At 55.2% G+C, this 14,662-nt stretch overlaps 1 protein-coding gene across 3 annotated transcripts in view; it reads left to right on the top strand.

Moving 5' to 3' along the window:
• MAN1C1 (mannosidase alpha class 1C member 1) overlaps positions 1 to 14,662 on the top strand; it is a 132,696-nt gene that overhangs the window by 114,507 nt on the left and 3,527 nt on the right. For all 3 annotated transcript variants that reach the window (XM_022551947.2, XM_022551949.2, XM_022551948.2), the window contains 3 exons: positions 1,171 to 1,264; positions 6,450 to 6,565; positions 12,285 to 12,504. In XM_022551947.2, coding sequence (XP_022407655.2) covers positions 1,171 to 1,264; positions 6,450 to 6,565; positions 12,285 to 12,504 — 430 coding nt within the window. The remainder of the gene's footprint in view (positions 1 to 1,170; positions 1,265 to 6,449; positions 6,566 to 12,284; positions 12,505 to 14,662) is intronic.

The raw sequence follows: 14,662 nt of genomic DNA, 5'->3' as shown, positions 1-14,662 counted from the left end.
CACAAGGACAGTCGAGAATAACTCAGGTACAAGCACATTCCTGTCCGCCATAATGGGCTCCGTTAACATAAATGGATATGAGATCTGATGTGGCAAAGCAAAGTGCTGTCCCCCGGAAAGAAAGGTCTGACAGCTAAAAGGCTGCTTTCCCTGCTCCTTACCTTGTAGATAAATCTGCGAGCGTGCTACAGCTCCATCCCCGAGGGCCTTTCTGTCCTGCAGAGTCTGTGCTGGGAGGATTTCATGTACCGCCAGACAGCAGACCCTGATGGATCAAGCCTTCCTGAATCCCGCATTGTGCCCTTTGTAGCCCAAAAGGTTGCAGATCCAGCCTCCTGATCCAGCGGGTGTGGCCTCTGCTACTCGCTGCTGCGTGGTCCCTGCCCTGATCCATGTTGGAGCCGGGGCTGCTCCCTGTGGTCAGAGGGGCCTGACTCACGTCCTGGCTCTGCCACTTACAAACCCCGTGACCATGGGCAAGTGACTGACGCTCTCTGAGATCCGGCTTTCTCGTCTGTTAGACTGAGATAATAATACCGTATAGGTTGTTATGAGGGTTGGAGATAATGTATCTAATGGGTCTGGCTCACAGCAACTGAGAAACGTTGACAGCGTTGTAGCGTTGTAGCTGTTGTTAATAAAACCCCAAGATGCCTATTAGGGTACAGGGATGTTGAGGGGCGCAGGCCTCCCCTCTGGAACGGTTCCCACAGTATCTGATAACATAACATGTTACCAAGCTGAACCGTGTGAAATTGCCAATATAACTGTTTCTGACCTGTTAAAAAGACAGTTCTGTCTAGCACTTACAAATGAGCTACTGTCACTTATACGAACGCCCTCCTAAAAAGACCCGTCCCCAAAATCCACACGCAGTGAGGAAGGGGTGAGGTGGGGGAGGGGCAACTGGCAGGGCCCCGGGCAGAGCAGTCAGCGCAGAGGTGGAGGGTCAGGCCCCACTGTGGCCGCACCCCGCTCTTGAACACAGGGGCAGGACCGACTCACACCTCCGGGTTGGAGCCGGCTGCTAGTTACGCAGCTCTCCCTTCCTGCCTCGTCGGAATGGTTTCCTCTCTGGACCCGAACCAGCTGCCTCAGTCCTCAGTGGGCTGGGACTCGGCTGGCTTCTTGGAGAAAATGAAGACGTGCCTGGTGTCCATCTCTTGGCAGGTCAGGAACATCCGAAAGGTCCTTAGGGATATTGACAAGCCCTTCGGCCTCTACCCCAACTTCCTCAGCCCGGTGAGCGGGAACTGGATGCAACGTGAGTACAGGGGCGCCGCTGCCCCTCCTCCAGCGGATTCCTGCCCAGCTTCCCGGCCTGGCTGGGCGAGGCACCCAGCTGAGTGAGGAGCGATGCACTTATTGGAGCCACGTACCAGCAAGGCATTGGCTCGGAGCTCCTGGATACCACCCTCCTGCCACCCTCGGGGCATCGTGGGGAGTGTTCATTTCTGTTGCCATTGCTGTTGTGACGGATGTGATGGCTGCTGGCTAGTGAGGCCCTGCCCTGTGCATCCCCCGCATGCTAGCTGTCTCCAGCCTTCCGTCTCTTACAGTGCCCACCGAAGCCTCCTTCATCCTCCCCCAGACTTGCAGGGGTGCTCCCGTCAGAAGTTTACTCCAAAAGCAGCTCTAAGAAAGGCCATGCATCCTCTCCCAGCCCCTTTCATCTGGTTCCCTACCTCCAACTTTAATTTCTTAAAAAATGTGTAAGCAGACCCTAACTATACAGCAATATAAAAATCAGGAGTTCATCACTGGTATCTTACACCTGTTAGAATTGGCCCTAGGATTTCCTGCTGTTTATGTTCAGAGGCTTTTTTTTTTTCAGCCAGACAGTTGTGGGTCACCTGTGGAGCCTCATTCACAGCCCACAGCTCCACCCACTGAAACAGTGGGATTTGAAGGTCTCTCAGGCAGGGCAGTGTTAAAGCCTTCCAGCTCCCGGGATTGCACCCCTATCGAGAAGCACCGCTCTGCCTTGCCCTTCTGTCCAAGGCCCTGGTCGTGTGATCACAGTCAGCACAAATTGGGGGCAGCAGGTTCCATGGGCCCTGCCTCTAGGGGCTTCCCAAGACTTGCCCAGAGCCCCTACCTCCACTGCCTCTACCCAAAAAAGGACCCCTCTCCCTTTCCCTGCCTCCAGCCCCAATTGTTATGGCATTAGCAAGGGCTCAGCGACAAAGTAGACCTGAGTCTAATTACTGCATGCCTGAGGGGAATTCAGTTCATCCCTTGGAGCTTTGGTTTCCTCTCCTGCAAAATGGGAGAATAGCTGGAGATGTGTTCTTTGTGCACCGTGGAGGGGCGTGGGAGCAATGGTCAGAAGCTGCAGGAAACAGACTTCAGTTCATCTTCCAAAGATGACATGGGTTGTCCCAAATGGTCATGAGCGCCCATCACCAAAAGTATGCAAGCAGGGCCTGGAGGGCCAGCTGGCCAGCCGGCAGGGATACTGTGAGGAAACGGCAGAGGCCTGTCCTTCCATCCCAGAGCCTCCGTGATCCACATCCAGGAGACCCAGAAAGTTCGACGGGGGAGTTTTCCTTGGTGATGACCTCACTCCCAAGGAGGCTCCTGCAAAAACCACTTACAGAAATGCCAAGATCTTTTGTTTTGTTTTGTTTTGTTTTTGCAGTACGCGGGCCTCTCACTGTTGCGGCCTCTCCCGTCGCGGAGCACAGGCTCCGGACGCGCAGGCTCAGCGGCCATGGCTCACTGGGCCCAGCCGCTCTGCGGCATGTGGGATCTTGCCGGACCGGGGCACGAACCCGTGTCCCCTGCATCGGCAGGCGGACTCTCAACCACTGCGCCACCAGGGAAGCCCAGAAATGCAAAGTACTTTTAACCAAAACACACTGCCAAATTCAAAAGTGCTGGGAGAAAATGAAGGTTTGAATTACAGATTATGGCCGTGGGAAGAGACAGTTCAATAACCGTTCCTGCCTTTAATTGCAAGGCCTGACTGGGTAAAGAGATAAACTAAGCAGCTACCTGCCTTAGCTGCTCCAGGACAATGCAGCAAAACCCATAAAAAGAAGGAGAGGGGTGTGGCTTCCCAGTCTGAATAGCTACCTTGGCAAATTACAGGGGAGCCGCCCCCCTCTTCCCCTGCCCCGCTGAGAAGCATAATTTTCTTTTCAGGCTGCACCTAGGGTCGCAAGGCCGGGCAGAGTCAGTCACATATGGAAAATTGTCTCATATTAATAAAATATGAATCACAGGCCGCCAAATTTCAGAGGGAAGGTTATAAAGAAAGCCCTGATCACCGGAGTGCCTGCTTTCCTCCTCCCCTGGCTTTGGCGCCTGGGGTCATCCCAGGTTTTCTGTGGTTTCCTTGGGTGTTTTGGTCTGTTTTTGTCTTTTTAGGTTTTTTTGTTTTTGTTCTTGTTTTTTGATGATTGTGTAATTTTCCAGCAAACGATAACATTCCCAACTTGCATAAGCTCAGTTCACATTCTTTTCTCGCCTTGAATCCTCTGCAGAGCCCGTTGCAACCAGAGAAATTGCAGCTTAAAGAGACAAAGGGCTAATGAGGGCTGCATCCCAGTCCCAGACCTCTGCTCCTGCCTGCTCCCCACTCCTGCCTGAAGTTCAGCTTCAGGGTAGCCGGGGAGGCTGAGACCCTCCTGCCGCTAGGACTTCACAGCCAGGATAGGTCCAGCAGGCACAGAAGAGACCAGTCCTAGCAGAGCCGCTGAGAGCTCGAAGAGCTGCCAGCCCTTTGGCTTGGCCCCTGGCGTGGCTCGTCCTCCTTGTCCACTGCCCGAATCCCACGCTTTCCTCAGTGGGAGGGAAGCGGCAAGTCCAGGTTCTCTCCCGTGGCTGTGGGAGTGTGAGCTGCCCGCCAGCTCCACCCCGGCCACCTCCCCCAGCTTCATGCCACTTTTCCCGCCAGCGATTCCCAGGCGTATAGGGTGGCTGCCTCCTGCTGCCAAGTGTGGTGGGAGCATTGTTGACACGATCAGGAAGCAGCAGAACCCATCTCTGCTCACGCACACCAACTCTCCCTTCTACATTTTACAGATCAGGAGACAGGCCCAGGGGCTCTGGCTTGCCCTGAGCTAATGGTGGATCCACGTCTCTAATTCCCACTCCTGCACTTCTCCCCACATGCCCCTCGGTGCGGGGAAGACACCCCCCACCTGTGCACTGCAGCTGAGGCCCCAGGAGACTATATACATGTCCCCAAGAGGGTGTCCTATCTCAAACACCTGTGGAACTCCTGCTGACCTGGCTCCCGTCTCCCGTGCACACCTCCCAGGTGAAGCCCTTGACCTTGTCCCTCACACACACTCTGCAATCACATGGTGAAGTCCAGTCTCTTTGGCTTTGACGTTCAAGGCTCTTCCGAGCACAGCCCCCACATGCCTGCCTTTCTCTCATTCAGGACTTACTGGGCGTCTGCAGTGTGCCACACAGGTACTGGGCATAGATGCGAGTCATACAGGGTCCCTCCCCACACAGCCCACAGCCTAGCGGGGGAGGTAGACCCACAAACAGGTACCGATGACACAGCGCTGGGAGCAGCTGAGGGCAAGGCTCGCACCTAGCGACGGTGGGACGGCTGCACCAAGCACTTCCCGCAGGAGGGCGCTGGGCCAGAGGGTGCAGGTGCCTTATTTCCCTCACATCACCCTGCGGGGACCTCAGTGTTATGGCGACACGGAAGAAAGCCCTTCCGAGCTGAGGTGAAGCAGTGAGGGGGTGTCAGCCACACAAGGTAGGGAAGGGTATTCCTGGCAGAGGGGTCATCACAAGTGAGACAGAGTGGGCAGGGGGCTAGCGGTGTTTGGGGTGGCAGAGGAACCGTGAGAGGAGGCAAGCCCAGGAGACGAGCGTGGAGGTGCCCGTGCCCCCGGCTGAGTGCCATGAGCGGGGGCCCCTTCTGTGCAGGCTGACCCGGTCTGAATTCCGGCCTCCCCACCCCTGCCTTGCACAGACCTCGTGCCCCGGCCGTGGACACGCCATCCACATCCCGGGCCTAGCACAGCCCTGCCCTCCCTCTGGGCTTGCCCAGCTGTGTCCTCCCCCTGGGAACAGGGGCAAGGGGGACGCTGTGCTGGTTCCGTCTTTTCAGGTAACAAAGTCCAGCCCACGCTGGTCCCCCCCGCACATCTCCCTAAGCCTCAGGCTTTACCTGGTCTGTTCGCATTTTCACTAGTGCTCCTTCCGTTCCTGAACGCTTGCTGGGCCAGGGTTTGTTTACGGAGGGGGCTGGAGGGGGCCCCTGTTTACTGTGGGGGCCTCCTGTCAGCCCCCTTTCCTGGTTCCCAGCTGTCTGACCCTCTGATTTTTGATCTTACCCTCCCTCTTCCCACTTGCCCTTTCTTTCTCTCTGCATCTTTGCTTTCATTCTCTGGTTGACTGTGTGAGCCTGCAGATGGTAAGAGCTCTACCGGCTCGCTGGCTTTGGCCGAGCTATTGGGGCTCACTCTCAGTTTTCCCATCTGGGAAATGGGGCTCGTAGTGCTCACCTTACAGGGTTCTTGGGGAGATTGTTATAAATGACACAGTAAAGCTCCCGGCCCACAGCAGACCCTCGATAAAGGGTAGCTGTTGCTGTATTCTCTATTTCTTTCTCTCTCCCCCCACCCACTTTCCCTCCCCTCTCTTTTTCTAACCCCCCTTTCTCCAGAGGAGCTGAAAATCCTCTTCCCGTCCCCCCACCCCGCCTTCCTCCACCCCCTTCCCTTCCTCACTGTCTTGCCGCTTAACAGGGAGCCGCAGTTTTCTCCTTGTTTTATCTATTAAACTCCTTTATGTTTCCCTGTTGTTAATTGTGAGTGAAGCATCGCCGTGTCTTGCTTCTGTAATTAAGTGCTCCTCTGTCAGCCATCCCTCTCCTGGGGTAGCCCTGGGTGGAGACACCTGCCCGTTCAGCCACACCTGGAGTTCCTCCTCCACCAGGGCGGACGGAGGGGTCCTCAAACCCGGTTTTCCTTCCCTCTGCTCCTTTGAACCCCGCTTATCCCAATTTGCTAAATTTAAACTTGGCTTTCCCAGAACAGCTTTGTGCTCTGACCAACTAAATTAAGCCTCTCATTGCTCCTTTCCGTGGCCTTTTATGAACCTGCCCAGCATTAATTACCATGTTTGTCACCAGGTAATAAAAATCTCTGAACTCCCTGCCACCAGATTATCTTTTTCAAGAAATGCAACCCATTTACGGTTAATAACCAGAGGTCCTGCCCCGTCCTCCGCCTGCAAAAGCAACACGATGACGTGATTTATAGCAGCCGAAGGAGCCCCTGCATTTCCATGAGGGACGATGGTGCTCGATGGTGCTCAAGCTGGCCCTGGTTCCCCCGGTCGCAGGCCATGCCTTCCTCCCAGCCCCCCTTCTGTCGGGGGCTCCGAGGCTGCGGATTAAATGCTCGCTCCCCACCGAGTCGCGGCGGCCTCAGCAGGTGGAGATAATGTTCCTGTCCTCTCTCCCCTCACAGACCATGTCTCGGTTGGAGGACTCGGGGACAGTTTTTACGAATATTTGATCAAATCCTGGCTGATGTCGGCCAAGACAGATATGGAGGCTAAAGATATGTACTACGAAGCCTTGGAGGTAAGACGGGCGCCTGATTCTTCACGGGTGGTCAGTCACTCGCCACCAGTTCCCACGTGGGTTCCTGAGAGCCGGGGGGCTTGCTCCCCACCACACCCCTACGGTGAACTGTCCTCCCAGAGGGAGGACAAGACAGTCCCCTCCCCAGCCTGTTGCTTGACTCTTCTCAAACACCTTGAAATTAGGGCCGTGTGAGCATCCTCATTTCACAAATGCAAAACCCAAGCTCAAGGAGGTGAAGTCATTTGTCCGAGGTCTCACAGGAAGCAGCAGGCAGTCTGATTCAGAAACCACGGTGTCTGTGTTTCTGTTGATGTGTCAGAGCCCAGAACACAGCCAGACTAGGAGCCCCCAAGTGAGGCTGCCAAAGCAAGACCCTCGGCCATCTTCCTGTGGAACCAGAGGTGACATACTTAGCACATCCCGGCTGGGAGGGGCCTCCCTCAGTGGAGCATCCACTTCTCTTCCTTCTCTTTATGTGGATGGAAACCAAGGCCCAGTGAGGGGAAGGCACTTGCTCAAAGCCACACAGCACAGAACTGGCAGAGCTGGAGCTAGAGCCAGGTCTCCAGAGCCAGCCGCCAGGTTCTCCCCGCTGTCCCTCAGCTCTGCTGGTCTGTCTACAGGGCATGGAGTGAACAGGGATGCTAAGCTCAGATGGGTCCCTCCAAAGAGGCAGAGACTGTAGGACAGAGGGGGAGTCGGTTAGAATCCCAGCAGCCCCATCGATAGATACCTTTGAGCCCAACTAAAGAAAAGGCACTGGGCAGGCTCCGGGCCTCAGTTTCCTCATCAAGTACGTTGAGCAGGTTGGATCTATTCTGCTGCCGCCGTGGTCTAAGCTAACTGGATTCCTCGCTCCACCCCTCCCCACTGTAAGTCAGTTCTTCCGCAGCAGCCAGAGTAGCTGTAAGTGCACGTCCCTCCGCTCGCGACTCCGTTAGCGCTCGGAATAAACCAGACTCCTCACCTTTGCCCGCAGTCCCCGATCTGGGACTGCCAGTCACTCTGAGCTCTCGTTCCCAACCTTCCTCAGATACACCAGACTCGTTCCCACCTCAGGGCTTTTGTACCTGCTTTCCTTCTACCTGGAGTATCATCCAGGTGGCTGGGTCCTGCTTATTGGTCAACTCAGATGCCACTGAATTAGCCTTCCCCAGCTTCTCTCTCTCCACGTACCTGAGGCTTATTATTATCAGTCATCTTCACCTTTATCAGCATCTAAAATGATCACATGTGTGTATTTGTTTACTTGTTTATTGTCTATCTTCCTGAGCTGTCTAGAGCAAGGATTTTGTCTACTCATTCACTGTATACTTCACTCCCAAAACAGTGCTTGGTACCTGGGAGGCATACAGTCACTATTTTGTGAACAAATAAATGGATGAGGGGAAGGCAGGAAGGAAGGGAGGGAGGGAGGGAGAGGGGAAGGAAAGATGAGTGGGTGGGTGAACACATGGATGATTGAATGGATGGATGGGTGGGTGGGAGGATGGATGGGTAGGTGGATATGGGTGGATGGGTGGGTAGATATGGGTGGATGGATGGGTGTGGGCAGCAGACTGGATGGATGAATGATACCTAGCTACACTCTGATCGCATGAATCCGGCCAGGAATGGTAGTCCTTAAAGGAGGCACATTGGAACAGGCCTCCAGAGCCGTGGGTCCTTTAAACTGTGGGCTCAGTGATGAGTTTTCCCTGCCCAGCTCCCTGGCACCAAGACCTGAGTCATGAAGCAGGTCCCAGGATTCCTGTCCCAGCTCAGTCTGGCTCAGCCCCGTCCACTCCAGGCTTCTGAGCTGAGCTTCCACTGCAGTCTGCGGCTCCTGTCAAGGATTAGCGGTCAGGTTCAGCGGTGGCCAGGTGTGCCGCCTGGAGAGGCCCCTTCTGCCCTTTCTGCCTTCCTTGCAGAGTAAACATAAAGTCCACGAGCAGCCCAGTTCCCAGCCCTCAGGGAACACTATAGTTGAGGCTTCAAGGGAAGAAATGGCCACAAATTATTTAAGCAAACAGGGAGTTTTATAGAAGTACTCGATCGAACAGGCTAGAACTCAGCTTTGCTCCCACATTTTATCTCCCCAGTGAAGAGCCTGAAATGTCTCTGACCCTGGGTAAAGGCTGGGCCTCTGGCGAGTTTGGGGCTTTGAAGAATGTTCTGGTGGTTGTCAGCCTTGTTGGCATGTTAAAAATCACCTGGGGAGCTGTAAAACCCCAATGCCCAGGCTGCACCCCAACAAGGTGACATCAGAACCTCTGGGCTGGGGCCCCGGCAATAACCTTGAAAGCTGCCCTGGGGGCTCCAGTATGTGGGTTAGACCAGTGTCCAGCTAGGGTGGGTGTGAGGGCTTCAGACAGATCAGCTGGGCACACCCCGGGGTCACGGAGGAGGGTCCGCAAGAAGAACAGGGAGCTTCCGTCCCTGTGGCCTCCTCCGGGCAGGTGCGCTGGGCGCCTGGCCTTAGTTAGCCCCTTCTTGCAGGTGATGAAACTGAGGCTCCGAAAGGCCCAAGGTCACCCAGCAACATGGCAGAGCCAGGACGCAAACACGGGTCTCGCTGACTCCGGATCCGGGGCCCCTGCCTCTACTCACCAGCTGCCAAATTGCAGGGGAGCCTGGCTGGCCTGAAGGCCCTCTCAGAAGTGCGCAGATGGGGTGCCCTCCAGGAGGTAGAGGAAGGAACCGTCAGTGCCAGGCGCTTAGCCAGCGTCTTTGAGTAGCTTCATAACCATCCCAGGAATTATTATTCCGATTTTACAGTTGAGGAAAGGGAGTCTTCAGCAAAGGGAAGTAACTTGCCCAAAGTCACCCAACTCTCAAATTGCAGAGCTGGGATTCAAACTCAGCTCTCTACTATGTCTCTTGCTATGATTTTAGCCTTTTTACCAGTCGGTTGCCTGACCGTGCTATCTTGTGTTTTGCTAAGGGTTTTAGAAAGGCTTGGGGCTTTTGTTTTTTACCTTTGCATTTGCTTGTCTAAATTATATCCTCAAAGAGAGACTGGCCTACCATTTCCTCTTTACCACACCTACTTAGCTTGGGGTTAACCCCAAATAGAAATAACTAGTGGGAGACAGTCTTGAAGGTACAGATTTCCAGCTACAGTTTGAAGCTTCCTGGGATCTCCCCGGATGTCTGTGTCCTCTCCCCAGTGCTGGCAGTGATAAATGAACCAGGTTTCTGTGCCCGGGACTAGCCCTGCCACCCCTCCCGCACCAGCACCCTTAGCGACGCCGAGCAGCTACTGTGGACCCAGCTCTGCCCAGGAGCCAGGGCCCGGCCCAGACGCGGCAGCCCTCCAGGCTGCCTCCGTGCTCCTCCCCACAGGGAGCAGGTGCCCTGGCGCGCCAGTCTCTTCATCAGAGCTTCCCCATCTGCTGCTCAGTGAGGGTTCTGCAGGCAGCCCACCGGCCTGGGCCTTACAGCAGAGGGCAAAGGACAAGACAGATCGAGAAACGAATGTTGTTTGAGCACCTCCCACATGCCAGGCACTGGCTGGAGGATGGTAGTGGTGGCTTCTGCCGTCACCTGGCACTCAGAGTCCTGGGACAAAGTCAGACGTTCCACAGAAATGTATACACATAGGCGCACACAGGTGGGAACGGCACCTCGTAGAAAGATAACAGGGTAGTAGCGTAATGGGGCCACAGTGGTTTAGACTCTGGGGTATTCTCACCAAGGAAGAGGCATCCTGGAGGGGCTCAGACGCAGAGCTAGAGGTAGCAGAGCTGGGATGGGGTTTTGGGGGAGAAGCAGTAGTTGCCGCAAAGCCCCGAGGCAGGAAGAAAAGGTCTTCGTGGAGGCCACCAGCGCAGAGACCTTCTCTGGCCTCACTCCGCAAAGTAGGACCTCCTCCCCGAGCTTTTTTCTGCCTCATCCCCTTAATTTGTTTCGTTCAGAATGTTGATCACAAATTGGGATTCTCGGGTGTATTTGCTTTTGTTGGGACGTCTCTGTGCCCATGGGTGAGCTCGCTGAGTCCAGGTCCAGACCCGTCTTCAGGGCTGTATTCCCTGCACAGAGCACAGTGCTGGCACCGAGAGGCGCTCACGAAATGTTCACTGGGGGAGGGGGCACAGGAATGAACCGAGGCCTGCGGCGTGGCTGGAGCGGGGACGGGGGCAGGGGCAGACTGGAGAGGACTCATAATAGCCAGCACTTACTGAGGCCTCTCTGTGCGAAGAAATATATGCTCAGCTCTGCAGACGCATCCCGCTGAATCCTCACAACCCTGTGAAGTGGTTCATGCTCTCAGCCCCATATTATACATGAGGAAATTGAGGCACAGAGAGAACACAGAACCTGCGCAATGTCACACAGCTCGGAACTGGTGGAGGTGGGGTTTGAACCAGAGTCTACACCCAGGAGCCATGTCCGTGGCATCAGGTTAAACCTCAGGGTGTACATCAGGGAGTCTCGGAGGCCCTGCTGGACTTTCGTCTGAGGGCACTTGGAAACCATGGGAGAGCATTAAACAGACCCAAGACGCAGTCAGGTCCACTACGTACAGAGTGCACCCCACCGCCCGCCCACCCCAGAGGATAGACGGGAGGGCAAGAGTGGAGGCAGAGGCCTGGCCAGGGCCCCAGAGGCTCCGCCCTGGATTAGGACCCATCGAGTCCAGCCTTGCAGCTGTGTGGGTGGCTGCCGCCATCACCTCAGTCTCCACGGCTCCCAAGGGACTAATGGCAGGCAGTCAGGGGCGCGATGGCCTGACACCTATACCCCCCAACATCCTGGGAGTCTTTCCCAACAGCATCACCTCTTGGGGGACCAGGGGAGGGCTCTGAAAGCCCCTTGCCACCAAAAGGAGCAGCCATTGGGTAATGGAAGGAGGCGGGCTTGGGCATCTGGGGGTCCTTGTCCTGACCGTGGTGTGGTGGGTGACCTGGGACACGCCACTCAACACCCCCTGTGTCTAGAGAGGGCACTACAGCCCATGTGCCTGGCTTTTTGTGAGCATTACATGAGGAAGCCTGTGGTAAGGGTCTGTAGAGAGCAGCTGTTATTGTCTGTGGTCCTTTTTGAGAATCTGATCAAATATTACGGACCCTCTTCCCATGAAAATGCCCTAAAGTGTCACATACAATTTTAGGGGCACTCTGGACCCCTTCCAGCCCATCCACAGGCCAACTGGGCTTCAGGTTAAGATTCCCTAACAGAGGATATAATGGAGATTGATAATAATTTTTAAAGATATTTTTTCCAAAACTTTTTTTTTTGGCGGTACGCGGGCCTCTCACTGTTGTGGCCTCTCCCGTTGCGGAGCACAGGCTCCAGACGCACAGGCTCAGCGGCCATGGCTCACGGGCCCAGCCGCTCCACGGCATGTGGGATCTTCCCGGACCGGGGCACGAACCCGTGTGACCTGCATCGGCAGGCGGATTCTCAACCACTGCACCACCAGGGAAGCCCCCCAAAATTTTTTGAATGTAGAAGTTTTAAAAGTCTGTGTAAGAGACTGGCCCTGGGGAGCTGCCTTGTGTCCAAGCCCCCCAGCAAGCACCAGGCCTCAGCTGGGTGAGTGGCAGAACCTCCCACCAGCCCCATCAGGGACCGCCCCCAGCCAAGGTCAGCAGGCCTCCTTTGTCTGGGATGGAGGGCTCGACAGAGCTGCACTTGCTGCCGTCTCCAAAATGTTCATTTTCCGTCCTCTCCCTTCCCTTCTCTGTACCCTCCCATGCCCTCCCTCCCCGCCCAATTCCCACCTTGCTCCCAGGCAATAGAGACCCACTTGCTGAATGTCTCTCCCGGGGGGCTGACCTACATTGCTGAGTGGCGAGGGGGGATTCTGGACCACAAGATGGGGCACCTGGCCTGTTTCTCCGGGGGCATGATCGCCCTCGGCGCTGAGGATGCCAAGGAAGAAAAGAGGGCCCACTACCGAGAGCTCGCAGCCCAGATCACCAAGACGTGCCATGAATCGTACGCCCGCTCAGGTAACCCTGCAAGGGGAAGGGGCAGCAGGAAAGACTGAGGCTAGACACCAGGAGGGACTGGAAAGCCCAGGGGAGTGGCAGTGAGCGAAGGGGATACGTGGACTTAGGGAAGCCTCACCTTGGAGGTTACCCGGAATTTGAATGAGGGGTGTGCTATACACACACAGAGATTGTGCCCTCAGTTAAAGGGAACACGGCGCTGTGTTAGCACATTGTGTGTGCCGGGTGTCATTCAGCACTTGACATACATCATCGCTGACCCTCACAACACAGATGAGGAAACTGAGGCTCAGAGATGACCCGGCCAAGTTCCCATGTGAGGGGCTCAGAGCAGAGGGTCCTCCAGCCCCTGAGGCAGAAACATTGGCTTCCTGAGCCTTTAGCAAATTCCTTCTCCCTGAGCCCTTACCCCTAAATGTATCTCTGCCTTTCCTCCCTGGAACGCTCCCATTCAGAGGGTCTCACCACCTCCTGGCACCGCCCCGTAATCACCCTCTGATCCAAGACCCCCGGAAAGCTTGAGAGCTTCTGCACCATCCCCGCCAGCAGTCACCGCAGCCCTGTCAAACACTAGACTCAGGAGCCGCACGAGAGGATGTGAACCCAACTCCTCATTTTACACGCGGGGAAGCTGAGTCAGCCCAGAGCGGGGACCTGGCTTCCCAAAGCCACACCGTGTATGAGTAGCTAAGCCGGGGCTAGAACCCAGGTCTCCTGATGCCCAGCCCCATCTTGTGTGCTGCCTTTCTAAACAACACCCCTCAGAAAAAGCCCCGGGCCCCCCTGACCCCAGAAGGGGCCCACCACTCTGAGTTGTAAACCCAGCCTTGGTTGGAGGAGAGGACCTAAGATCTGCAGTAAAAGATCCTGGCTCAAATGCCACTCTGCCGCTCAGCAGCTGGTGGCCTCTGTTTTCTCATCTGTTCAGTGGGAACAATAACACAGGTCTCCTGGGCCCCACAGTAAGTGCTTGGCCCGTGCCTTCAGCCAGCAGCATGGGAGGCGTTTGTTAGCAGTCCACCGAAAACGTGTCTGTGAGCACGCCAGTGGAATCCAGAGCTCCTGGAGGTGTTTTCAGGAAGCCAGCAATTTGCAGTGGGTCCTTAAAACCGGTCTTCAATTCCCTTCAAAGAGCTATCTCTGCCAGCACCACAAACAAATAGGAAATCTCAGGAATAATAAAAAGCTTGCTATTTGTCGGGGACAATCAGCCCAGACCATAAAAGACAGTCCGCTTAGTAAAGCATGTTGTTACAACCAGCCCGGCTCGTCCATGGATGGCTGCAGCAATCGCTCTTGCCCTCACCCCATTAGCAGCTTGGCGAAACGGCTGTGTTCTGATGGCCAAGAGCAGCTGTGCCATCTGAGAGGATCAGAGGAGCCAGGATCTGCCTAATTCCTCTTCCATGAAGCCCTCCATGAATGAGTAGGATGTCCTGCAAAGCTCCAATATGTCTCTGAGAAAAAGCAGCCCAGGACCTCGTGGGGTCCTGTGCCCTAATGGGAGGTGGGGGGCCCACATTAGGACCAGAGCTGGGCCCTCCGCTGACCTGACAGGATATGCAGGCATTAAAGGGAGGATGATCTGACCCACATACCCTAAATTTTGGACCTAAAGAGTCAGACCCAGGGGAGAAAGAGAGAGAGGACAGCCTGGGGAAAGGGCATCAGACAGATCCAGGGTCACATCCCAGCTCGGCCACAACTTGCTGTGTTACCTTGGACAAATTACATAGCCTCTCTGATCCTCAGTTTCCACATGCGCGAGAGGCAGGTAAAAGTATCTGCCTTACCAAAACAACATTTTTTAAGGATTGCAATAAATGTATGTAAAGCACCCAGCACAGCCCTTGAACTCCTAAATGGTGGCTGCAGTGGTGGTTATAATGGTGGTCATCCAGAAAACAGGAACAGCAGCAAACTGACCGAAACCAAACAATGACAACAAAACCCAGACCTCGTCAGGCCTTCTTTATTCAGCTCCCTCTGCCTGAATACGTGCCTTCTGGGCGAATCTTCCCTCATCTCCACCTCAGCAATCTCCCAAACTGTCAGCTCTGGAAGGCTGGTTCTGGGACGTGTCAAAAGCAGTTCCCAGAGAAAGGGGGTCTGTGGAGAAGCATCATTGCAATATTAGCAAATTAAAGGGTCTGGTAAG

Source organism: Delphinapterus leucas, chromosome 1 (genome assembly GCF_059928025.1).
Source record: "Delphinapterus leucas isolate spDelLeu-1000000601 "Yukka" chromosome 1, BTC_Dleu_Yukka2, whole genome shotgun sequence".
Classification (NCBI taxonomy): domain Eukaryota; kingdom Metazoa; phylum Chordata; class Mammalia; order Artiodactyla; family Monodontidae; genus Delphinapterus; species Delphinapterus leucas.
The sequence above is the reverse complement of the archived record's forward strand: the minus strand, read 5'-3'. Positions and strand labels throughout refer to the sequence as shown.